This window comes from Akebia trifoliata, chromosome 4 (assembly GCF_017979445.1).
Source record: "Akebia trifoliata isolate Shusen 1 chromosome 4, ASM1797944v1, whole genome shotgun sequence".
Taxonomy (NCBI): Eukaryota; Viridiplantae; Streptophyta; class Magnoliopsida; order Ranunculales; family Lardizabalaceae; genus Akebia; species Akebia trifoliata.
The window spans coordinates 17,138,635-17,165,080 of NC_141378.1; the positions used below are offsets into that span (position 1 = coordinate 17,138,635).

Below are 26,446 nucleotides of genomic sequence, written 5' to 3' on the forward strand. Positions count from 1 at the left end.
TTCCCCAAATTAGATGATCAGAGACAGAGAGAGAGAGAGAGAGAGTAGCACACGAGAGTTCGATTTGGTTTTCTTGTTTCCGAGAGAGAGAGAGAGAGATCCCATGGAAGAATACCAGAACATGGAGAGGTTCGGAATGGAGAACGATTACGAAGACGGGCAATGGATCGATGGAGAGTTCTATTACAAGAAGCGGAAGGAGAAGAAGCGATTCCAGAATAAGGAAGATGTCCTCTACGGCGTCTTTGCAGAAAGCGATTCTGATGCCGACGAAGATTCTTCTTCAAGCAGGAAGCGAAGGAAGAATCTTTCCATGAAAGCGGATTTTAGCAAACCGGTTAACTTCGTCTCCACAGGTATCGTCATGCCGAACCAAGAAATCGATCGAAATTCCACCAAAAAAGACGAAGAAATCGATGACCAGATCGAAGAGAAATCTGGGTTAGGTGGTATTGGGTCAAATCCTGGATTAGGGTTAGGGTTTAAGTCCAATGGAGTTGGAGAAGTCAATGAAGATGGTGATGATGAGGATGATGATGGAGATTTTCTTCCAACGGCGTTCGGGAGGAAGATTAAGGAGGGGGCGCAACGACGGGAGAGAGAACGAGAGAAGTCGAAATTGGTCAAGAAATCAAATACGGGAAGGAAAGAATCTGAATTTGGTGATGTGGGTGAGTTCGAGAAACATACGAAAGGGATTGGGATGAAATTACTCGAAAAAATGGGGTACAAAGGAGGTGGATTGGGGAAGAACGAACAAGGTATAGTGGCGCCAGTTGAAGCAAAATTGAGGCCGAAGAACATGGGAATGGGTTATAATGATTATAAAGAGGTAAAAACTTTACCCATTTTACAAGAATCGGAGGAGAGGAAATCGTTGCCTGCTGTTTCTTCTCAGCCATCCGGTCGATCGAAAGAGAAGGCATGGTCGAAGCAAAATCGGGCAAAGAAAAGGGATTCTTATATCACGGCTGAAGAGTTATTAGCGAGTAAGCAAGAACAGAGTTTTGAAGTTCAGAAAGTGATTGATATGAGGGGACCTCAAGTTCGGGTTTTGACGAATTTGGAGAACTTGAACGCGGAAGAGAAGTTGAAGGAGAATGATATGCCGATGCCCGAGTTGCAACACAATGTGAGGTTAATTGTAGACTTGGCCGAACTTGATATCCAAAAACTTGATCGGGAATTGAGGCAGGAGAGAGAGACCGTGGCGAGTTTACAGAGAGAAAAGGAGAAGTTTCAAAAGGAGGCATTCCAGCATAAGAAACAACTTGACAACATGGAAGAGATAGCTGGAGTGCTGGAACGAATTGGCGAGGAGAATTCTTTGGGGACATTGACCATAGAATCGCTCGCGGAGGTGTTTCATGACTTGCAAAGGAGATATCGTGATGATTACAAGCTTTGCAACTTGGCTTGCATTGCGTGTTCTTTTGCGTTGCCTTTGCTCATTAGAGTGTTTCAAGGTTGGGACCCATTACAGAATCCGTTGCACGGGTTAAAGGTGATGTCGAAATGGAAGAATCTGTTACAAGGAGACGATCCTTTTGATTTCTCAGATTCGGGTTCAACTTATACTCAATTGGTAATGGAGACCGCTTTCCCCGCCGTGAGGATATCCGGGACAAACACGTGGAATCCGAGGGACCCAGAACCGATGCTCAAGTTTTTGGAATCGTGGGAGAAGTTGTTGCCTCCCTCGGTTCTTCAAACCATTTTAGATGGCGTGGTTATGCCGAAGCTATCGTATGCTGTAGAGACATGGGACCCACGTCGGGAAACTGTCTCGATTCATGTATGGGTGCATCCATGGTTACCATTATTGGGTCAAAGATTGGAGAGTTTATATCACACGATACGGTTCAAATTAGGGAATGTTCTTCATGCTTGGCATCCAAGTGATGGGTCTGCTTATGCTATATTGTCTCCTTGGAAATCCGTCTTTGATTCGGCCAGTTGGGAGCATCTCATTGTTCGATTTATAGTTCCGAAATTGGTGAATGTATTGCAAGAGTTCCAAGTGAACCCAGCAAATCAAAAGCTTGACCAGTTTTATTGGGTGATGTCTTGGGCATCCGCGATTCCAATTCATCACATGGTCACAATGTTGGAGGTTGGGTTTTTCACTAAGTGGCAAGAGGTTTTGTATCATTGGTTGTGCTCGGATCCGAACTTTGAAGAAGTCACTAAGTGGTATTTGGGCTGGAAAGGACTTATTCCACCTGAACTGCTCGCCAATGAGCGTATCCGGTATCAGTTAGATGTTGGGCTCGACATGATGAACCAAGCTGTCGAAGGTATGAAAGTGGTACAACCTGGTGCGAGGGAGAACATCAGCTATCTTAGGGTGACGGAGCAGAGACAATTCGAGGCTCAACAGAAGGCAGCGGCCTATGCTCAACAACAAGCTTCTGTGGGCATGGCTAGTGGAGTCCACATGGATGGTATGGGTGGTATGCCTGATATGAGTTTGAAAGAAGTTCTCGAGGCTTATGCACAACAGAATGAGTTGTTGTTTAAGCCTAAACCCGGGAGAACGCACAATGGTCTTCAAATATATGGATTTGGTAATATAAGCATATATATGGACTCTTTGAATCAAAAAGTTTTTGCACAAATTGAGGGTGGGTGGTCTTTGGTATCCCTTGAGCAATTGTTGGAGATGCACCGTAATTCTGCTCCAAAACGGCGATGACTTCCATAATATATGAGAACCCAAGGTTTGTCCAGTCCCTAAGTTCCTATTTGTATTTGGTTGTTACTTATGCTTCTCAAGTTGTATTCTGTTAGATCCTGAAAGGATCATAGGAATGAATTGTTTAGATTAGTGCCAGATTTATGTATAGCTGGTCTAATGGTTGTTTTGTTAACTTTACTTCCAATTTGATTGGTATGGTATCACATTCAATTTTTTTTTTTTTTAAATACTTTAGAAAACGTTTCCATCTTAGCCAACCGATGCTAATTCTATGTTCACATTATCATCAATCTCTTTATGGGTTGGGTTGACAATATTCTTTGTTAGTATTATCAAATATATATATATATATAGGGAGTGGTTCGGCAGCCCTAAAGTTTGCCAAGTTTGGTGCCAAACATTTTTTGTAAATCACTTTTGATGGGGTTAGAAGTTTTGGAATAGGCTGATTTTTTGTGAGGATGATCTCTACGGTGAAGAGATCATCCTCACAAAAAATCAGCTCATTTTGAAACTTCTAACCCTAGTTTACAAGTTGAAGAATCGTGGACCGTCCAATTTTTGTAAATCACTTTTGATGGGGTTAGAAGTTTTGGAATAGGCTGATTTTTGGTGAGAATGATCTCCTCATCATAGAGATCATCCTCACCAAAACTCAGCTCATTCCAAAGCTTCTAACCCATATTTTGAAAAATGTTTGGCACAAAACTTGGCAAACTTTAGGGCTGCTGAACCGTCCCCATATATATATGTTCTTTGTTAGTTGTTGACATGACTCAAACCCTCTTTATTCTGGGATCGATATTTTACAATCCAATTCTAGTGCCCCTGTTTGTATTGTTCTCCATTTTCATAGAGGGTGTAACCTGAATATTGAAAGTTGTTGCTATGGGTTAATATTTTTTTTTTTTGGATAGATATAGGGTTAGTGGTTAGCAAATGAAGTTGGGTTCAAGGGGGTTTGAACCTAGGATGTGAGACCAACACTCCACACTTTTTTCCACTTAGCTAAGTCGTCACTTCGCTGTGGGTTAACTTTTTCTCATCCATCTTAACTAGTACCTTATATCTCTAAGAGTTTTTACAAAAGTTGCAATGCCATTTGTTGTCTTTGTCCTACTTACCTTAAAACCCTTAGTTTTTAAGATATTTCTCTATACATCTATTTTTGCATTTTCTCCCTTTTTAGTATGGTTGACCAACACTTTGTTGCAAATAACATACACCAAGGAATCTTGCCTTGAAGAGGGGTAGCTAATCCATCCATACTTTTTGCGGAAAGCATAGAATTAGGGTTGATTCTTGACACAAACTCATTGGAACGGAAAACTATCATCTCAATATCAGTTGGTCTCATACTAGTCACTCTTTTCTTGTCTTTGCATTTGGGAATATTCTATCTGAAGAATATTGGAAAATGAATCTGCCCCAAAACATAATTAGTTGCCTCTTTTTGATTCTTGATCCTTCCTTAAACAATATACTTTTTTCACCCCAACTTCTGACAGAAAATTGAATCTAACTTTTAATGTCATCTTGGAAACATAAAAAATTATTAATATTTTCTTTATAAGCAGAAATTTCATTCAAAAAACTAGAAATATAAAGAAAAGAAAAATAAGACCCTCCCCAATGGTCTAGGAGACCTAGCATGGAAAAGACCAAGACAAGAGAAGAGCATTACAATAATACACAAAAAACAACCTGAATGAGGGCCAACCCTCCTTCGACAACATTAATTCCCACTTTATATTACAGAATCCTCAAAGAAAAATATCCTTGAATTCCTGGAATAACTTGGACCAAAAGTAGAAATATAACCTTTACACCCAAAATGATATTGGGTAGACTCTCTTCTGTTATTTTCTTTCAATATGCTCTGGCAAATGGCAAAAGGGAGCATCCTTCAAAGAATATAACCTTTAGGTCCAAGGACGCAAGGCGACCCATCACTAAACAATTCCAAGACTAAAAAAGGAAGAGTCCAATATATGTTAAAGAAGATAAAAAATAGATTAGGCTAACTTTATGATGTATGAGTATGGCTAACCAACCAATTCCCCACTTTGCTTACACATAGCACATAGAAGTCTACTATAATGATTTCTTGAGTGATAAGATGACCAACCATTAATATTTTTTCAGAAACAAACTAAGAATGCTACTATGGATGGAAATTTGGAGTTTGGATCCCCAAATGATGGGCCCAGGGAACTTAGGAGCAGGAAAGCAAGGAGAAAAAACAAATCCTATTTGAAAAGAAACCATCCTTGCACAATCCCCACACCAAAGTATCATCAACAAATGATTGACATTTGACAATAGTGTCGTTGTTTGTTTTAGTATGATTTACAGTTTTGATGCATTAGAGATTGGAGTTTGTGATGTTTTTAATGGAGAACTAAAACCTGAAATTTGCTTGCTTTGTGATTGATACATTGTATTTTTCCAGTGCATGGTTTTCTTTTTGAAATCATTTCAACTTTTTTTTCATTCGTTACACGATATTATGTGTAATACTTTATTTTTATTTTTCGAAAAAGAAAAAAATCAAGATGTTCTAGGTTTTGTTAATCACCCTTTTACAGTCTACTGTTTTCTTAATTTTAACATGCATAAGTTTAGTAATTTGGAGATTTCTACCATCTTGCTTGAGTAATCTCTTCCTTCTATTTAGATCTTAGTAAAATTTCTAAGATCCATTGCAGCCTACAGAAGCAATCCTCAAATAATGCCTCATATCTCTGTTGTTTTTTTCCAGTTACATCAGGAAACATGTTTTGGTCAAGCAATTGGAGTCTGCATTTTTGGTTGATGAACTTGGTTTTCATTGTGAAGAACCTCCTTCAAATTGATGGTCTTGATTTTCAATTGTAGTAATCCGCCTTATGCTAGACTTCTCAATTTCTTGGAACTGTCCCCAAGTTTATATCATGTTCCTACCAATAAACTGACAGTATGCTTATATTTGTTATGTTTGAATGATAGATTTATGCTTATAATTTTCTCTTTTGAAGCTCTTACATCTGAAATACCAATTAAAGTAAAAATGAAAAAAACAATTCCTTACCTCTAAATTAGTAGAAAAAGAAGAGGAAAAGAAAAGAAAAGAATTTGTTCCAACTGGTCTTGTACCATGGTTGGTGATGAGCCATATGGACTCAACATTTCTTGTTTTCATGTATTTCTTATTTTCCTTCTCATCTAACTCCTGTGTCATTCTGATATAAAGTACCCATTCTGAAAGCTTCTCATGTAAGCATTCTTGAACCATTCCTTGCATTATTTTACACTTTATCTGTTTTTTCTGTTCAATACTACCAATTTTCTGTACATATCCCCAATTACCATCCTCACATATTGCATGTGCACACCAGAATTCATGCTCCCTTGGGTTGCTGCCAAACTAAAGTAAGGTCACAGTAACCTATGTGTCATGGCGTGTTGCGCTCATCCTTTCTAGCTTCACGGAGCTCACTAGGAAGCTACTATATATTCATTTCGGTGCGGGGAAATTCTATATTTTAATGTTGAAATCTATCATGTGGGTGTGGATTGAGGAGTTTTTGTGGCTGTCTTGATATGGTTGGGGGAAAAACCAACCATAACCAAACATAGATGCATATTAGTGATTTTTGAGAACTTTTACTGTCACACCAACTTTTATTTATAACATACCAATTAGTGAACTTCAATGTGACACACCAATAATGGTAGGATACCTAAATATTGTACGACAAACACATTCATCATCTTTCCCTCAAGTCTTCGAAAGAAAATCCTAGACTCTTTTCTGTCTTAGTTATGGTTGCATGGAGTTCATAAACATAGATTGTGCAGGAATGTGTGTATTTGAAAGATGCATTGAATGGGATTTTAGTACAATCTCATAATCTGATTCTTTTAAAAAGCCTTCATGTTTTATTTATCAAAATAAGCCTATCATGCTTTCTCAAATCAGTTTCAAAGATGTCATTGTTTATCTGTCACCCTTCATCAGCAGCGGACACTAGCTTGCAAGGTATGTAGGGCTTCACATATTCAAGATGCCTGATGCTCTGATATGTCCTTGTAAACTTATTCAGGCTGATGTACTGATTAAAATACATATAAAGTTTATATTAGAAATATTTCCAATTAATCTTTTAAATTCTTTGTTAAAATAATATTAAGACATCACAGATCGAATATCACAATTTAGTTAAATTTGAATGTTTGTTATTAGATAGATGCCAAGGAAATGTCAGTAGATTCAATTCAGAATATCCCAAAGATCAAAATCACAACTAAGAATAATGTGGATGCTTCAGGGGAGATGTCGCGTCCACTGTCTCCACTGTGCAGAAGGAATCTGTAGTTTTTTTTACTGTAAATTACACTCAACGAGATTTTCTTTTCTTGTAATTACTAATAAGTTGGAGTTCTTTTCATCAATTCAGTTAATAATTGTTATCCAACAACTGCCCTGTTTGTACTACATTTTTTAGGTATGACATGTGAACTCTGATATGTAATCAGTTAGCAATTTATCTATAAAAAAAAAAAATTGAGTCTTTCGTATTTTTCTTGGTTCTACAAGATTTCTACATAGTTTTTCTTAAAAGCACAAGCTTTTAAAGATAATAGAATCATAATTATTATTTTCTACTCATTAGCTTTTTGTTGTCTATAGGTGTTTGTTCATCTATGCAGATGGATCTGTGCTTGGCACTGTTGTTATACCCAGTATATTACTTGAGGCCACTTTGCTTAGCCAAGAATGGTGAAATTCTACTAGAGAAGGATAAATCTGAACTTGTTTTGTATGATCCAAAATTTGAGTATTAGGAATCTTGGGGTCCACTTAACTTTGAATTGGCTCAGTAGGTGATTATTTGTGCTTTCAGCATTTTTCTCTTTATCAGAATTGCAAGGCAGGGTTAATGGTTTCCCTCTTTGAACTATTTTCTGATCTCAAGTGATACCTCTGCTATTATTGTTTCTTCCTTGTGTTCTCAGTCTATGTCAAACTTGTCAATGTTCTTAAAGTTATTTGCATGGTTGTGGGATAAATATTGTTCCCCCTCTTATTTCCTTGAAGGGTCCTTGGAAGGTTTCTATCGAGGATCTGAATTGCTGGTGATGTGATGTAGGGTCTCCATGTTTTGATCCGAAGGCATTCAATGGGTCTTACCAATTGAAAACATCGATCAATGTTGGTCAGTCATTCCTATGATGAAAGTCATTTGATAATGTCAATATAAAAGAGATGTTTTTGTTGATCGGAAATGATGGGTCCCTTCATGTAATCTTTCAAAATATTGATCATGCTCTCAATGATATAAAAAACTTATAATTAACACCTCAAATTTATATGATTTGGAGTTTGAAGCCCCAAAAGATGGACCCAGGGAACTTAGGGGCAGGAAAGCAAGGAGGAAAAAAATCCTATTTGAAAAGAAACCATCTTTGCATAATCTCCACGCCAAAAGTATAATCAACAATTTTTTTTTACTTCAATTAATTTATCCATCAAGTTGAACTCAACGAGTTACCATTCGTTACTATCTTAAGAGACTTAAGTGGTGGTTGTTCTAACAGGAACATTCTCACAAAGTGTTTCTTCAAAGAGCCACAACCAAAAGATATTTTCTACAAACATAGATGTACGTTCGAATAACCACTTCAAAGAGACATTTTCATCAGTTATGGTGTCTGTCTAAAGAGACACTTCTAACTCTATAAATTCTCTTCTATTATCTCATTTGTATTATTAAATTTTCAAATTTTCTTGCATTGTGTCTTCTAATTTTCGTTGAGATTTATCGTGAGTCATTAAGAGTACAATCACAGTACAAGTTTGATTGTACATATACACTTGGAGTGTTGTTTTGCACACTTGTAAAGCATTGTATCCTAAGATATAAATGTCCGGAGATTGTTAGCATATTATAAGAGCGAAATTTGTCTTAAATCTATTGTGTCCAATACAAGTCTTGCCATGTTCAAAATTGTAATTGCCTCTTATTGATAATTGTAATTTATTTTTGTTATTTCATTTCACCTTCTTTTTTGTTTATCTTTTATAATTTAACACCACATATATTATATTATTCATTAATAATACGAATCCTCAATGTGTTTCAGCTAGTACAATATATCGTTTAACATACGAAAGTGATATTTTGAAAATCTCAGTCAAGTCAATAAAACTCTATGGAGTCAACCAGGATTTTGTATTTATTGATTAAAAAAAATATTTTTACTTTTTAGAATTTAAATATTTATTATCTAAATAAAAAAATGATCATGGGACTAAGCATCTTCTGATCCATTTTATTTTATAAGATAATTATAATTATTTGAAAATAAATATTTGTAAACGAAGTTCTATATTTTCTCTTATTTAAGACAAATGACTCGTCCGAGACAACTCGATCTCGTCCATGAATGAGAGGAGTCCTCAAACTAAGTTTTGAAACCATGTCCCGCTTATACTGGGAAAGAGAATTTACTCTACTACATTAGCCAGCTTAGAATTATTTTTTTAACCCAGTCTACTCGGACGAATTTATATGACGAGTCATCTCGTAAGGGCGGGAAAGTGAAGTGCGGAATTGGGTAACTTTGCGCAGTATATAGAGACAGCGCAGGATAGATAACGTCCCTCTAACAGAAGGAAAATATGGGGACCGTTCCTTCCAACTCTCCATTTCCTATATCCAGAGAGGGTCTCAGTATCACACCGGCGCATCTTATCACCACGACCGCTGCTCTGCGCCTGGGTGACATTGTCCACCTTCGCACCCGCCATCATTTAGGGTTTCTACTTCGCTCCTCCTTCAAGGTACTCGATTCTCAACTCTCAAATCTATTGTTAAATCCAACATATGTATTTAGATTCCTGAGTAAGCTAAAATTTACAAAAATGGGTGCAAATTAGGGATGTTAATGGATCGGTTGAAAATTCAATTTGAATTGATAAATTGATAAATTAGGGTATGTTCAAGGTTCTGTGAACTGTGATCTAAATTAAGGAATCCATCCGATATGATTTAGATATCGCTTCTGTGTTTGTCTGTTTGATCAAATATAGGTTCTTTTTAGCCGCAATAAAAATTGTTTTATATACCCTGAATTTGATTTTTCTTGATCATTTGGTGGAAACCCTTAATTAGATTAGCTTCTATACTGTTTGCCAATTCGAATCCGAATTTATATAAAATTTTAGCTCCAAATAATTGTATTAGAAGATACATTCTTAAAATCACTCCACAGTATCTCTGCTAATGATCTTTGAACTTTGAAGTGTTCTAGCAATTTGTATTATGGGTGGAGTTTAGATGGTCTGAACTCTGAACCACAACACCAAATTCTTTTTCTCCTTAAGCTTCCATTGAAAATCCGCTTCTTTTTCAAATTAAATCAGGTTTGAATGAATAAAGTTTGAACTACAAACCCCAAAATAAATTCCTCTTTACTTTTTTATTTAACCAAAGAACTAGAGTGCATGGTGAAAACCCACTTTTCTTATTGTCAAAACTCAAGCTTTCATATAATTTTTCTTGAAGAATCATAGCTTCTTGTAGAAGCCATCTTTTTTTTTTTTTTTCCCAAGACTACAATGATCAACAACAAAATTTATGAACTTAAATCCACATCAGTCATTCTTCATGAGTCTCAAAAATACAATTTTTATGAAAATTATATAATTCTTCAGTTGATCTTGCATATATATATTCCTTGCTTTCCTACTTCATTGATCCTTATTCATTTCTTATAATCAACAGGAATTCTCTCGTTTTGATCATGTAACTCGATTCAAGGGCCCATGGTGTGAAAGGGCACTTCTATTCAAAGGCTTTAATTTTCTTGAATCATCACATGATGATTTATCTGCCACATGTTCATCTTGCTTATGTTTTTTTAGCAAGAAAGATACTATCAAGGACTTCGAAGATGAGGGGAAAAAATCATATTTGGAGACACCTAACAGAAATTCCTTCAATGGAAGGCTATGGACTAATGTCCTCCTTGCAACTAATGTCTTGTGAGTATCATCTTATCAGGATAAAATGCAACTTAAGAGCATGCTTTTCGAACGTGATATGTTCTCTTTCGGAACTTACACGCTCTTAAAAAAATGGATTTTTATGCTTTTCTTTTAATGATTTAAAAGTACATGTTGTATTTGGGTATCACATGGAATGTTGGGATTAAATTGTGATATGTTCCTTGTTACGATATTTCGTGCCCAGAGTTTTTGTTGCACAAGTTGCAACCCAGGGGAAGCTGATGCTATGGGGAGCCAAGGTCCGAACAAAAAACTTAGGATTTCATGTACAAAATTCCATTTGTTGGTTCCTCTAAGTCACTTAAATTTGTTATGTATACAGATTAACAGCCTCATTGACGAAGGGCAGTTATGGAGGTTGGCTACTTCATCCTTGCTCCACGCAAATATTGGGCATCTCATGGTCTGGTTTTAAACTTACCCCCCCTAGAATTGCTGATTTATATTGTGGTACTCTTGAAATTATTTTTTCTTTTTTCAGGTCAATTGTTATTCTTTGAACTCCGTCGGTCCCACGATGGAGAATCTCAGTGGCCCTAGGAGATTTCTTGCAATTTATTTCACTTCTGCAGTTGCAAGTAACAGTTCATAGACCTGCTATAATTGAAGATGATTTTGTTTATGTCCATATCAGTGACTTCCAGTTCAGTAGTATTCTGATTCAATGGTTTTGAGGAAATCAGGTGCTGCAACGAGTTATTGGTTCTGTAAAGCACCTGCAGTTGGTGCTTCAGGGGCCATTTTTGGACTAGTAAGTACTATTGAATTTATTTTGTTTTAGTTGTAAATCTATTCTAGTTATTAAATTCATATTTGGTTCAAACACGAGGTGGCACCAAACCTGAATAGGAGTAGGTTATTGAATGTTCAAGAATTAAAAATGCTGAAAACCAAATCTGTTGTAAAGAGATGGAGAAGTCCATAATAAAATCATACATAGAATTGTTTAGAAAATTAATTGAAAGACTTGCAAAGCACATACAACCTTTTTGAGGTGAAGATGATGTGATATCTTGTAACTGCTTTGTTGAGTTCAAGAGTTTTTTTTTTCCTTTTGAAGACTTTTAGTCCTTGTGGGAGTACTATGTAAGGCCATGGGGGAACTCTCTATATTTGTGTTGTGATGGTCATCTTGATCATCATATCCACCTTTCTTTTTTATTAATAAATCATCTTTTATAATTATTATAAAAAAAACAAAATCAGATAACGTGGTTCTTGCTAACTCTAGAAAGTTTATTCAACCCCAAATTTTAGTGCCATACTTCCATAATATTTTTCTCTCCTCTTATTCTTTAGCTTTCATTGTGTGACCAGGTTGGATCCTTCGCAGTGTTTGTATTGCGGCATAGAAGACTCGTCGGTGGTGGGAAACAAGATTTACAGCATGTAGCACGTGTGATTGGCCTAAACATGGTGCAATACTCTCACTTTATCTTCTAGAATCTGAATAGCTTAGAGCATCTCCAGTGGTAATGCTATCTCCATCTCATTTTTGAGATCGATAAAGTGGGAAAATGCTATATTTGGCGTAGAATGCTCCAACGGTTCGTTTAAAAAAAATATCATTTATCCTCAAAAATGCTCTTTTTTTTTTGTTTACTTTTTCTTGGGAAGAAATATTTATGTTAGGCATTTTCTTTTTCTTTGATATGGGGCAAAATGATCAAAAACCCCAATATTAATGTTTATAGTCATTGGGAGAGTTTTTGGATGGGGAAAACTGGTCAAAAATCCCAAACGATGTTTTATGCTATATTTTGAGATATTCCAAATCTAGTACTATTTTTTGCATAGAATATAACATATGCTATGTTTGGCACGTTATATAGCACGCTACTGGAGATGTCCTTACATTTTATGGATCCTTTGTTGGAAAGTTGGCAAATCATCTTGTGATTTGTCTGCCTCCCCATTTTTTTTAGCCCATGGGCACCAGTCTTTTCTTCTTCCATTTCCAATCTTTATTTGAAAGAACAAAGATCTGTTGTTTAGAAATTTATGTGCTAAGCTGATGAACTAATGGCATGATGCCATGTGTATTTAAAAAACACAAGTGATTGGTTAGTGGAGATTAAATTTTGAAAGAAATTTTGGGAGCAGTTTAAGTGCTTGATTTTGTTGCTTTTTCAATACATGTGGCATCATGCCATTGGTTCATCAGCTTAGCTCATAAATTTTCAAACAACAAATCTCTATTCTATTTGAAACTTCAGATAAATGACGACCATGATATCAAATATTGCAGGTTATTGGGCTTTTATCTAAAGGCATTGATAACTGGGGGCATGTAAGTCTACCACAACATAAGGGAAAAAGTTTGTCTGGGTTTGTCGCATCGGACTCTGTTTCCTCATTAAGATGGTTTCTATATCATAAGAAGGCTGGACCTGGAAAATCTGATAAAGAATCCTTCAAATTGGCCCGTAGATGTTCACCTTGTCGAATGTATCCCTACGTATCCCCTTATTGATCCATTTTCCGGAATGAATGTCATCTGGCCAAAAATATTTCTCACCTAAAGGGAAAAACTCATCTATTTTTCGCTACAGAAATGAGGGTTCCCAATATGGAGTAAGTAATGGAGAGGTCGTAAAGGTGGACCAACACTTAGCTACCACATATAAAATGCCTGCTTGAGCAGGAAATGGAGATTGTTGTGACATCCCAGAGTAACTATCCTTATTTTTGAAGAAAGATTCTATTGCCACACCGAATTTTTCTGACGCTACACCAATTCATATGTAAATCACCAAAGAATTAGCACACATCATGGTGTGGCATTAGTAAAAGTTGGCGTGGCAATAGAAACTCTTTTAAAAGGCATTTACATTTATTTTCTATATCTCCTGACAAGTGCTTAAATTTTTTAGTTGGGAGGCTTGCTTGGTGGAGCTGCCATCTCCTGGCTTGTAGGCCCCGCATGGAAGTATGAATCCAAGTCGAATGATGGGCGATCTAAATTTGCTGACAGAGCTCCAATTTTCTATCTGATGAACAGGAAAAGAACACCTGGGTAATTCAACTAAGACTTCGCTCTCAACTCGAACTTATTCTTCATGGGCTAATACGCTTGAAATGTTAAAAATCTATACTGAATATGGGATACAATATATATATAGCAAATGTTGCCCCCCTCTTTGTCGATCGAGACTGGATGAATGAGGACCTTGGATTTGAAATAGATGCCAAGAAACTATTTGCGATTTTTTCTTATCCCGGCCTCAGTTCAAAGGAGGGTTATGTAAGTCAGGTTGGCAGCTGTTGTGAAAACTTCGCCACCTATATCATGAATCTGATGACGATGAATTCTATAACAGTTTATATTTGTTGTGATCATAATGCAGTGATTTGAGTCTGATTCAGCATATGTAGTACTTCAATCTTATTTCAATTTTAATGATCTTAGATATGTTTTCACATGCTTTTAGGGAGTTTTCTAATATTCTCTCTAATTTTTGTTGGAAGGCATTATATTTGTTCTCAATTGTTGGAGAATGAGCAAAATGTGGGGTGGGTTCAGGTGGCAAATTATTTTGAATATTTCAGATTTGTTTCTTATCTGAATTTTGTCCGGTGGGGCTTGTTTCGAAGTTCTGTAATTACAAAATACTTGCTGTAAACATTTTAGATTTCTCTGATTCAATTTGGTATTTTATTTAGATTTATCTCATAGGACTGAGATTGTCATTTTATGTGAAACCAAATTCCTACACTCAGCATTGACTTGATCTATTGAGAATTTCAAATCTGTCCTTATCTACAAATTATTAACAACTAATTTGCTTGCTTATTAAAAAAAAATAGTAAACATATATCGATTTGTAATTGGGTTTGGGGCATTTTGGTTTTTCAAATGCTTAGAGCCATGAACAGATTTATAAGATCAAATATCATTTTTATCCATTTGTTCTATTTAAACTATCTATTAAAGGTCTAGAGGCACAAAATAGTCTATTATCGTTCCAAAGAAGTCCCTCAATGAGGGAAAACCAATGTTTGTTCTAATAGTTTATTCTTTTCAAAACAGAATAGCAATTCTTCATGTTTTTTTTTTTTTTCAAAAGCTGAAACTTATAATTTGTATTCAATTTGTGGTTTTAATTATTTTAAAGGATATATTTTTTTATAAAGTATAAATTTACTAAGAAAAAAAGAGATACAAACAACAGTCGAGATGACCAACCAAAAAGAAACAAAAGCAACTAGCAACCCTAGTGGTAGCAAAATGGAGGAGTCTCCATAGAATTTTCATTCTCCCCAAAAACAGAGATGAATCCCAACTTTGGAAGAGGGACAGAACCGAAAAGGGCAACCCATGGAATTTTAAAAAGATTGAAAAAGTGTGACCAACTGGAGTGGAATTTAACAGGATAAACTCTCTATTATATTAATTTGATAATTTTATAATTTTATAATGACTTAAGATAAATTTATTGGTTATGATTAAAAAAAATATAACTTAATTTTCAAGATACCCATTTGGCTTATAGAATGAATTCCAACAATTTTTTGTTCGACATCGTAAAAAGAAAAAAATGTTACGCTTCTCTTACTCAAAGGAGAAGGGAGTACCAATAATGGGAGATACGAATCCTATTTCATCATTCAACTTTATTCCCATAGATAATTGTATTAGAAGAGTATTTTTTTTTTTTTTTCAGTGATCATAATATTAACAGTGACCCAATGTAACATTCGGGAGGCGTGCAAATCTATGATACCTGAACTTGTCCACATCATGGAGTCATTTGAGTATGTCACTTGGCGAGTCATCTTATCAGGACTCATATATATAATCAATTTTATCTAGCTTAAAATCCACCAGAACTCTGCCCGAGCCGTTTTGGGCTTGGTGGGTCAAGCCTGATAGAGACTTTAAAACCATACGAATCATGAAGGCAAGGATAGGACTTAGTTTGACCCGGCCCGAAACTACATATTGAAAATCTTTGGAGCCTTGGTTTATTTCTATTGAATAATATTTAACCGAGTTAGTGAACAACAATCCATTGTCGTCTAGTCCGGTTAGGATATCTGGCTTTCACCCAGACGACCCGGGTTCAAATCCCGGCAATGGAATTTTTTATTATCTATTTCACGAAATCAGCTCTAAAAGTATTTAACAAATAAAATATAGTTAGACAAAGTTAGCATCTGGTTCTATGGTGTAGTGGTTAGCACTCTGGACTTTGAATCCAGCGACCTGGGTTCGAATCCCGGTAGGACCTGAGAATTTTCCCCTTTTACCCTTGCCTCTGGAAAAATAGAGAAACATTTTTCTTTTCTTTTCAATTGATTGACTTAATGTCAATCCCTCCCAAATTGGTTCAAATCGATTCGACCCGACTGGTATTATCGAAATAAGTTTCGAAAACTATTAGTTTTTCTATAAAAAAGCCAAGTAAAATAATTAAGTGTAAAATCTCATTTTTATATCAAATAACAAACATTCAAATTCTTAATATATATATATATATATATCCTAAAAAGCACAAAACGATCCAATTTAAAACGACTAATGCTGTCCAGTTACGCAAACATTTGCCAAGTTTTACATAAAAATGGTCGAATGGTATCATGATTGGTCAAGCCATGGGGTTTCTATAGTCCTTTAATCCTATACTGACTTGGTTGAGTCAAAACATGATCGTTAGAGGAATGTTCAAAATTTTATGCCATTTCAAAATGTTTCGACAGCATATTTTAATTTGGCTCAAGACCCTAACAAAACATTGATTCTAAAATATTGAATGGTTCGAAAGGATTTTACAAAACATTTGCCTGAAATGATTATAATCTTAGTTCAATAAAGACCTTTCTAATTTATATTTTCAATAATTTACTTAGTCACGATGTTTTACAATGTTTTGATAGGATATTGTAATTTGGCTTGAGATCATAAGAAAACAAACATTGATCCTAAAATATTTAATGTTTTAGATTAATGTGAATGTTGATGAACAATTAGAATCCTCAACTTTCTTTTATTATAATTGTAATGATACAATACAACTATTTTACGTCAATGAAATATCCAAACTGCAAAACAAATCTATGGCCCAAAAGATATAATTACTTAAATAAAAATCTGATTATGGTTAATATTGAACAAACTATTTTTTTTTTTTTATTATAAAATTTTATATGAAATTGGGCAAGGAACACATGCCATGCACTACTTCTAGGGTAAAGGTTCCTCTAAATTGTAGCACATTTTTTGTCATTTGTCAAGATAAATTTAAAGATAAAAAAATATAATTTATTTAATATTATACGGGTAGGTTATTTTGAATGCATTCTTGATCTAGTCTGAGGGTGCTTTGGTAATTTAATTTTTTTAATATGTGTAACGTGGATTTCAATAAATAATGCTATGTTTCTCTCCTTATATAATAAGTAGAGAAGTGGCTCATGCACTCCTCAAAATTATGAACTTTTGTTAATATATGTTTGGGTCACGTTCCGTATACCCTTATTACGACTCACATTGCGACACACCGTTTTATCTTATATGGGAAAAAATGTTTGGAATGGGCTGATTTTTTGTGAGGATGATCTCTATGGTGAGGAGATCATCCTTGCCAAAAATCAGCTCATTATAAAATTTCTAGACCGTCCAATTTTTGTTGAAAAATTATAGACCGTCCAATTTTTGTAAATCAATTTTGATGGGGTTAGAAGTTTTGGAATGGGATGATTTTTTTGCCAGGATGATCCCCTCATCATAGAGATCATCCTCACAAAAAATCAGTCTATTCCAAACATTTTTGCCCATATAAGACAAAACGGTGTGTTGCAATGTGAGTCGTAATAGGGGTCGTAATAACGCTGTCCTATATGTTTTAGTACTTGTGCAGATAATTTTAAAGGGGGCATGTTCGCACTCTACTATTTGTCCTATGTATTTTGTCTTATATGGGTTAGAAGTTTTGAAATGAGCTGATTTTTGGTGATGATGATCTCTATCTATTCTAAAATTTCTAATCCTATCAAAAATGATTTACAAAAAATGGGTGGTTCACGATTCTTCAACTTGTAAATATGGGGCTAGAAGTTTTGGAATGGGCTGATTTCTAGTGAGGATATCTCCTCACTATAGAGATCATCCTCACCAAAAATCAGCCCATTCCAAAACTTCTAACTCATGTATGACAAAACACGTAGGTTAAATAGAAATGGTGCCGAACATTTTCCATATATATATATATATATATTAGAAGCGTTCGGAGACCCTAAAGAGAGCCAAACATTTTTCAAAATAGAGGTTACAAGTTTTAAGATTGGTTGATTTTTTGTGAGGATGATATCTATAGTGAAGAGATCATCCTCACTAAAAATTAGTTCATTTCAAAACTTCTAACACTAGTTTACAAGTTGAAAAATTGTTGACCGTTTGATTTTTGTAAACCACTTTTGATATGGTTAAAATTTTCAAAATCGACTGATTTTTGGTGAGGATGATCTACTCATCATAGAGATAATCCTCACAAAAAAATCAGCTTGTACCAAAACTCCTAACCCCATACATTGAAAAAATGTTTGGCACAATGTTCGACTCCATTTAGGTAGGGCTATCAACGAATAGGTATCCAATCAGATAGTGGTATATCCGGACTGAATTCGATTTTTTTTTTAATGATATCCGAATTCGAATCCGAATCTGATCGGATATCACTAACTAATATTCGAATTCGTATCCGAATAACTTATCGGATATCCGATATTATCCGATTTGAAAATTATTCGAAACTTGAAACTTGAAAACTATCCGAAACTTTTTTATTATTAAAAAATTATCCGAAACTTATTCGAAAATTATTTACTATCTGAAAATTATCAACAGAAAGTAAACTCAAGAGAGAGTACTGGAAGAACCACATATAAGGTTTTCAAAAATCATTCATAAATTTTGGGAGATCTTTAATCTCTAAGGATTATGCATTTGATCATGAATATATATGAAGTGAGACTACTTTTACCAGCAACTTAAACCACTTAACAATCACTTTTAGGTTTAGCATTTCTACCACATTTAAAAACATTGATTCAAACTTCATTAGAAAGAAAATTTATGATCTTTTCATTTATTTTTCTCTTTGAAGTATTTTCACAAACACTTGCAGAGTAAAGTTTAGATACACTCAAACAATAAACCAAAATCACCATTCAAACCTTTTAAAACCCTAATTTCCGTCAAGATTACTATGCTGTTAAAAGAACCCAGCTTCAATTAAACCAAAAAATATATATATAAATAATTTTACTAAAAATCTAAAATTAGGAAAACAATGGGCTTACTTACCTTTCTAATTAAACCTTGATATAAATTTAAATAAAAGCGTTACTAAAAACCTGGGCTTAAACCCTCTCTTTCGATATCCTTTTTACTTCCACCACCCTTTGTTTGTACACCAAATCTTATTTATAATAGACTAATCCTTTGTGTAAAGGGGTTGAGATCGTGAGGCGATGCCGCAATGAAGAGGAAGAGTTGAGCCGTTGCTTGAGATTGTTGAAGAAGAACGATGGGGCGAGGGTTTTCGACTTCGACAGAACTTCTCTAAGTTATAAGTTAGAACTTTTAACTTTGAAAGAGAGAGAGTAATAAAGAAGAGAGAGAGTAAGAAGAGAGATATGTCTCGTCTTCTAAGTTCTAAGTTAGAACTTCTAACTTTGAAAGAGAGAGAGTAATAAAGAAGAGATAGAGTAAGAAGAGCGATAAGTCTCGTCTTACAGAGAGAGAGAGAGAGAGAAGTTTGAGTGCAAATGAATTGTCTTGTTTGTCTTTATTAAAGAGAGAGTGTGCAAATGAATTGTCTTGTCTTTATTTAAAACAGAGAGAGTTGTCTAATCTTTATTATAAAGAGAGAGAAATTGTCTTTTTATATATAAAAAAAAAAAAAAAAAAACAAATATGTCTTGTCTTAATTAATGTATATATATATATAAAGAAAAAGAAAAGCATTCGAATCGGATATTAACGAATCGGATGTAGCGATATCCGAATTCGTATCCGAAATCTATTCGAATATTAAAAATACATCCGAATTCGAATCCGATATCCGAAAATTTCGAATTCAGATTCGGATTTCGGCTATCCATTGACATGCCTACATTTAGGGCCTCTGAATGTCACCCTATATATATGAGTAGCTTTCTTTTGACAAAATACTAAACAACATTATAGACAAAAGCATTTTGTCTTATATGGGCTAAAAGTTTTGGAATTAGTTGATTTTATGTGAGAATGATTTCTATGGTGAGAAAATCATCCTCATAAAAAATCAGTTAAGTCTGAAATTTCTAGTCCTAATTTATAAGTTGAAGAATCGTGAATTATCAATTTTTTTATCATTAGTTTGTAATCACTTTTCATGGGGTTAGAAGTTTCATAATTGGCTGATTTTTTGTGAGGCTTATCTACTGACTATAGAGATCATCCTCGCAAAAAATCAGCCAATTCTGAAATATTTTTGCCATATAAGACAAAACTTTATTTAGGATTTTGTCAAAATAACCCGACCATATATTTATATGGGAAGAGTTCAAAGGCTCAAAAGAAAGTCAAATATTGTGCCAAACATTTTTCAAAATATAGGTTATCTTCACAAAAAATCAGCGCATTCTAAAACTTCTAACCCTAGTTTACAAATTGAAGAATCATGAACTGTCCAATTTTTGTAAATCACTTTTAATGGGGTTAGAAGTTTCAGAATGAGCTGATTTTTGGTGAGGAGGATCTCCCCGTCATAGAGATCATCCTTACAAAAAATCAGCCCATTTTGAAACTTCTAACCCATATATTGAAAAAAAAGTTTGGAACAATGTTTGACTTTTCTTAGGGCCTTCGAACGCCACCTTATATATATTTTAAATATATTAATGATTCTATCCAAAAGACAATATAGATATAAGAATAAAAGTGTAGATTCCACTCAAGAATACTCATCCTTTGCTCGTTATGGTAGTATGGATATGAGAATCAAATCTAAAATAAGAATTAGTCTAAAGGTTAAGAGAATTTTAATTTCAAGTAATATTAACGGTAAGAGAAAAAAATCAATATTATTGTTTTGTAGTCTATTTTTGGGTCACCTATTGAAGATCTCAGACTCATAACATACTTATCTTGAGGTGACAAGTGTGCCCTACTATATCATTAGATAGGATGCATTATAGTAAAATATATGTTGGCACATCAAATCAAATATACATAAAGATGAGACAGGGTTTGATGATAGGAGATTGGTTGATCGGTCGAACATCCAAGGCACCACCCTGCCAATTATGATAACGACTTTTAACTTCCTAAAAAATTTAAAGACAACACTACCAATAAAATCAATTGATTCTTGGATGAGAATAATTACATGAATCCAAATAAAGTTTATATAAAGAGTGTTGATTTTGTAACTCAACCTCACATGATAACTCAAAAACTCACTGATGTGGCTGGTGCGAGATCCATAGGTTTTTTCTCTCTGGATACACAATTGCATATGTTTTATGAGGATGTGCAATTGTGTCTCCCGAGAGAAAAATCTACTGCTCTTATAGGGTACGTCAATTGAGTTTTTGAGTCATGTTGTTAGGTTGAATTACAAAATCATTACACTTATATTAAATAATAATAATTGTAAAAGAAATAAATGTTTACCATTATAATGAGAGAAGGTAGAGTTGAACCAATTCAACACCAAAATTTCAGTGGTCACAAATACCCTCATTTTTTTTAATATTTAAACATAATCTAAGAGGGCCATTTTGATAAAAATAAAGAAAATTGTTACCACACATTTCTTAGTTTTCAAAATTAAAAAAAATATCATTTTTACCATGTAAACTACAAAACCACTTTATCCATATATTTTAAATTATTATTATTATTATTATGAGAGTTTAGGTGATTCGACATCAAAATTTGAATGATGATAAATGCCTTTACTTTTATATTCAAATTTAATATAATCGAAGTCATTTTGATCAAAAATCAAGAAAATAGCAATCATACGTAGTTTAATTTTCAAAATTACAAAAGTATCATTTTTACCATGTAAACTTCAAAAACCCTTTAATCAATATTTTAAATTACGAATAAGTCTTTGTCAGAAATGTATATTTGCACATGCCACCATTTAGTTCTAATTAATAAAAGAAATCCCAATCTAATATAATCTCATCAAAATGAATCAAATCAAATCAAAATCTTCATTAATATATAATTTGTCATATTTCTATATCATCCTATAACAATATATCCTAACATAAATTTGTGGGCCCTCTATATTATGTATACATTTAATTCAACATCTAAATCAGAGTACCCAAATACCAACCACACACAACCAACTTGATCTGGCCAGGGTACATACGGATAGATTAAAGTAATCAGATAGATTAATAGAAACTGCAGCTGGACCTATTTTTATCCAGCTCAGATCCTCCAAAGCACCACTAATTTGGTTTAAACTTTAAAAGAAGTTGGTAATATTAAGGCATCGAGCATTTAAGGGTTCAACAACTTTTGTCCATCTTTTCTCTCTCTCTCTCTCTTTATCTCTTTTCTCTTTCGTGCAGACTTCAGAGAAAGTGAAGATTCACTGAAGAATCCTCCAGCTCACAAAAAAGCTTCCGATTCCATCAAAAGGTCCTTATCACAAAAAACGCCTTTTAATTAAACAAAAATGCCACGTGGTATTCTTAATAATTTTGACAGATTTTTTAACAAGTAGTGTTTCAATGGGTCGTACCTGAAAAATGAGATTTGATTGTAAAATTTAAATTTTTGGATCGGATTTGAATTGAAATTTATAGAATAATATCTTTAATTATAATCTGAATCTATAAAAATCTTAATCAAGTTAGGGTTCTATTATCAAATTTTTTACTCCAGCATCTATCCTCCATCTGAAAGCCCAATTCTCCCTCCTCTAACAAAATCGATCAACATATATAAGTTTGTTAAGTGCCTAAGTAATTAGGGGATTAAATTTGCTGCATTCAAATATGTCTAGCCCTTTTGTAGTATAGGTTTAGTTTCTTAACATTTGGTATTAGAGTTAATCCCATGTCTAGGATTCGAGTAACTGGGTGGGTGAGTAGTTTTTTGTTTTTTTTAGGGGGGGGAGGTTCTCATATATAGTATGCGAAAAATACCTTGAGAAAAGCCACGAGAAGTGCTTAAGACTAAGCTTGGGGAAAACCCTTGAGAAGTGCCCCACCTAGAATGAAAGTTGTCGTGTTCGTTGAATGTGGAGCATGGTGGTTTATTACGTGTAAGTAGTTAAAGGCTTAAATTTAACGAATTCAAACAAATCTAGCCTTTTTGGAGTATTGATTTAGGTTCTTAACATTTGGTATTAAAGGCAGGCCCACATCCAGGATTCGAGTCATGGGGAGGATATCATGGAGAATTTAAAAAAAAAAAAAAAAAGGACTCCTCTGTAATATGAAAAAAAAAATACCCTGTGAAAAGTCCCAAGAAGTACCTAGGGATAAGTATGGGAAAAACCTTGAGAAATGCCCCACCCAGAGTTAAAGTCGTCGTGGACATCGACGGCAAAGCATGGTGATTTGTTACTTGTCGAAGTAGTTAAGGCTTAAATTTGACGTATTCAAACAAGTCTAAGTATTTTGGAATATTAGTTTAGGTCCTTAACATTTAGTATTAGAGTCAGGTCCACACCCAAGATTGAGTCTTGGGAAGGATATTATGAAGAATAAAACCAAGGGAAACAAAGGGACTCCTCTAAAATATGAAAAAAAAAAAAAAAGTTTGGTTGTTTTAAAAAATAGGTTTAAATGAGATGGTTCTAGGATTCTAATCCATTCCCATGGGGACGGGGATTATGTATACATATTCTTAGGGATTGTCACGAGGAAATCTGCAATTTTGTTGTTCCTCTCCCATATTGGCAGTATTGTTTGATGCTCTTGTCAGAGATTACTAACGAATCCCTAGAAAGTAATTATTTCTCGTCCCATCTCAACCGTATGTAGGACCTTAGCAAGTTATTTGTAAGATTCCCTAAACTCGGTGATCCAACAAGTTTAACTCGGCTGATTTTTAAAAAACTAGTAGCGACCGATTTGGCAGGGATTGACCCGGCCGGTTCAAAACGAACTTCACCGTCCAACTCCAAATCCCATTCTTGATACACCACACCATGACACCATATCGAATCAAAGATCCTGAAACACTTGGCATCTTGTGATGTAAATTTACCAAAAAAGACTCCATCAACCGACAAAATAAAATTAAAAAATATTTTCTAAAAAAGGACAAAAAAGAGAAAAGATCTGAAGCTTCTCAAGCTTCGATACTTTCCGTGGTACAACAGTACTTTTTAATGCGCAACAGCAAGGTCGCTGCGTTCCTTCTGTAACAAAAAGAGATACCCCGTACATGCTTCGTTCGTTTATTTACCCAACACCTGGTGTATGTAAATTTGTTACCCAACACCCGCTGTAGGATCTCTCTCCTTAATAAGTATCTTTTCTTTTCTCTCTCTACATTTCGTCCTCTGCGCCTACACAACTACGCTAGATCCGTTAGTTTGACTGTCTATACGTTTTATTGGGCCGACCCAAGCCCAAATCCCAAGCCCATGATTTTACAAATCTGTTCTGTTAGAAAACCTGCTCAAGCCCGTGATTTCGGACATACATCTCGAATTTATTACACTTCTGCCATTCCCATCAATGGTGTCTTCTCCCTGCTCTGCTGCTCTTACCCTAACCTCCTCTTTATTCTCTCTCTTCTGCTTTACTCTTGGTGCAGACAAAGAGTACCGTCCACTGTCAGTGATAATCATCTCTGATTGAAGAAATAGAAGATCTGACGGTCGTAAATCACTCCATCTATGTGGGAGCCCACCTCCGCTGGACAAAATGATCCGGTGCTCAAACCTCCGTAAAAAGTTCTCTCTATCAGCCGCCTTTGCTTCGTCGGATAACAGAAGTCCATCTTTACGACCTCGATCAAAACATCCAACGGTAACCAATTCGTTCTTCTTCCTTCTCAAGTTCGCGCTATCTAGAGATCTTCTAAATGCTAAAGAAGACGAGGATGACGAGTCACGAGATTCTGACTCACCGGGTCGTTGAACCAGAATTTGCAGAAACTGACTCGTTCTCTCCCCAGCTGATGAGTGTCGACCCGATACTCTACGAAACTCAGTCTCACGCAACTCGCCCGAGTTTCGCGTTTCCAACTCAACTGCAATATCTTCACTTTTCCTTCCTCCTCCCCTGTTTTGTTCAGCACTTCTACGCTGAAGATCTTCCTTTTCTTGGTCTCCGAGTTTCGTTTCTTCGACTAAGAGAACATCTTCCGGGTCAACTCGGAATCGACAGAGTGGACAGGTTGAGTGGGCATCGAGCCAAGTATCGACACACTCGACATGGAACGCGTGCTTGCATTTGGGCAACAATCTCAAAACCTCTGTTTGTTCAAATCTGGTCAAACAAACGGCACATTCGAGTCCCTCTTTTTGACCTCTAAGAGACCCAAATCTGAAAATCGGTAACGATTCAATCACTGAACGATCGATTCCCGAGTTCCTCCTCGCACAAGCTGAACCGGTTCCGTTACTAGAATTTGGGTTTCCGTTATACCCATTAACGGCGTTACCGCGTTTACAGTGTTTCGCGTACAGAAGGAGAAGAAACGTGATGGAGAACATGGTTGTAAGAACCCCAACAATAACGGCGATGCTTGGACGGAACGGAGCTATGTTAGGTCTAACGGCCGTTAATGGAGGGGGAGGTGGTGGTGGAGATTGCAGAGACGGAGGAGAAGATAGATTTGATGCAGCGATATCACCAATAACCCCACCATCAATGGAGTTCTTTAAATGTTGAATTTTTCGTCGATTTTCAGCCATTAAACCACTGAAACAGAGAATAAAGAAGAAAAACAGAGATACCCAGAATCTGAAACACCCACAAAGCCTCATATTTGGTTCTTGAAATTCGAATTTCTGAAGAATCAGAACAAATAAGAGGCTTAGGAAGGATTGAGAGAGGGATTCGATTAGATGGGTTTATGAGAAAGATACAAAAGAAAGAAGACAAAGGCATCCAACCGATTTGATGACTAAGATTTTTATTGTTTTTTTTTTAAGAAACCTAACTGTGAAGAGAGAGAGAGAGAGATAGATGGGTCGTCTGATTTAACGGTTTTTTATAAAGCTTTCGTCATCAGAACTGTAAATGAAGCTTTGTTTCCGTGATTTCGGTCGAGAGCTTCTCCTCCACCACCACCACCGGTTCACCGCTCGAATCGCTAGACCCAAATGATATAATAAAATACAATTTTGGTGAAATTTATTTGTCATGTAAATTTACTGAAATACCCTTGAAATTATCTTGAATTTAAGTGAAGTGACGAAAATGCCACAGATGATTTTATTGATTTCCTGATTGCTACTCTTTATGAGAAGAGATTTGCTGTGAACCAAACGAAGATGCTAAGCTGTTAAATCAATCATAAATTTTTATAAAAAAAGAAAAACGTGGGAGAACATGGTACGTTTTGTGTCAGATTTTAGGTTTTAATAAAAATGTTGCAGCTCGTGATCGATTTAATAGATTTGCACCTTCATTTCTTAAGAGCAAATCTTTTCCCTCCCCCTTGTTTCATTGTTTAATAAGGTTCAAAAGAAGGGTCCTCACGTCAATGGAATCAATAT

At 35.1% G+C, this 26,446-nt stretch overlaps 3 protein-coding genes and 2 non-coding genes across 7 annotated transcripts; 4 read left to right on the plus strand and 1 right to left on the minus strand.

The window, feature by feature from the left end:
- On the plus strand, positions 1-7,679 carry STIPL1 (GC-rich sequence DNA-binding factor-like protein with Tuftelin interacting domain-containing protein). 3 transcript variants are annotated; one of them, XR_015177717.1, is made up of 3 exons: positions 1-2,720; positions 6,924-7,185; positions 7,371-7,679. XR_015177717.1 is itself a non-coding variant. In XM_086440064.1 (2 exons), the coding sequence occupies exon 1, from the start codon at positions 14-16 to the stop codon at positions 2,693-2,695; it is 2,682 nt and encodes an 893-aa protein (XP_086296190.1). In that variant the 5' UTR covers positions 1-13; the 3' UTR covers positions 2,696-2,720; positions 7,371-7,679. The 3 variants fall into 3 exon arrangements, 2 of the variants coding, with proteins under 2 accessions (XP_086296190.1, XP_086296191.1); XM_086440064.1 differs by lacking the exon at positions 6,924-7,185; XM_086440065.1 differs by lacking the exons at positions 6,924-7,185; positions 7,371-7,679 and adding an exon at positions 5,460-5,710.
- Positions 7,680-9,309: 1,630 nt separating this feature from the next.
- On the plus strand, positions 9,310-14,173 carry RBL10 (RHOMBOID-like protein 10). Its single transcript, XM_086440066.1, has 9 exons — positions 9,310-9,524; positions 10,468-10,727; positions 10,936-10,990; positions 11,074-11,154; positions 11,233-11,329; positions 11,435-11,502; positions 12,069-12,167; positions 13,000-13,041; positions 13,625-14,173. The coding sequence occupies exons 1-9, from the start codon at positions 9,363-9,365 to the stop codon at positions 13,769-13,771; spliced, it is 1,011 nt and encodes a 336-aa protein (XP_086296192.1). The 5' UTR covers positions 9,310-9,362; the 3' UTR covers positions 13,772-14,173.
- Positions 14,174-15,759: 1,586 nt separating this feature from the next.
- On the plus strand, positions 15,760-15,833 carry TRNAE-UUC (transfer RNA glutamic acid (anticodon UUC)). Its single transcript has one exon. It is a non-coding gene; the product is annotated as a tRNA-Glu (tRNA).
- A 77-nt stretch (positions 15,834-15,910) lies between these two features.
- TRNAQ-UUG (transfer RNA glutamine (anticodon UUG)) lies at positions 15,911-15,982 on the plus strand. Its single transcript has one exon. It is a non-coding gene; the product is annotated as a tRNA-Gln (tRNA).
- Positions 15,983-23,986: 8,004 nt separating this feature from the next.
- On the minus strand, positions 23,987-26,038 carry ATL43 (RING/U-box superfamily protein). The gene has a single exon (XM_086440067.1). It carries the CDS (start codon positions 25,709-25,711, stop codon positions 24,368-24,370), a length of 1,344 nt encoding a protein of 447 aa, XP_086296193.1. The 5' UTR covers positions 25,712-26,038; the 3' UTR covers positions 23,987-24,367.
- Between the last annotated feature and the right edge of the window lie 408 nt (positions 26,039-26,446).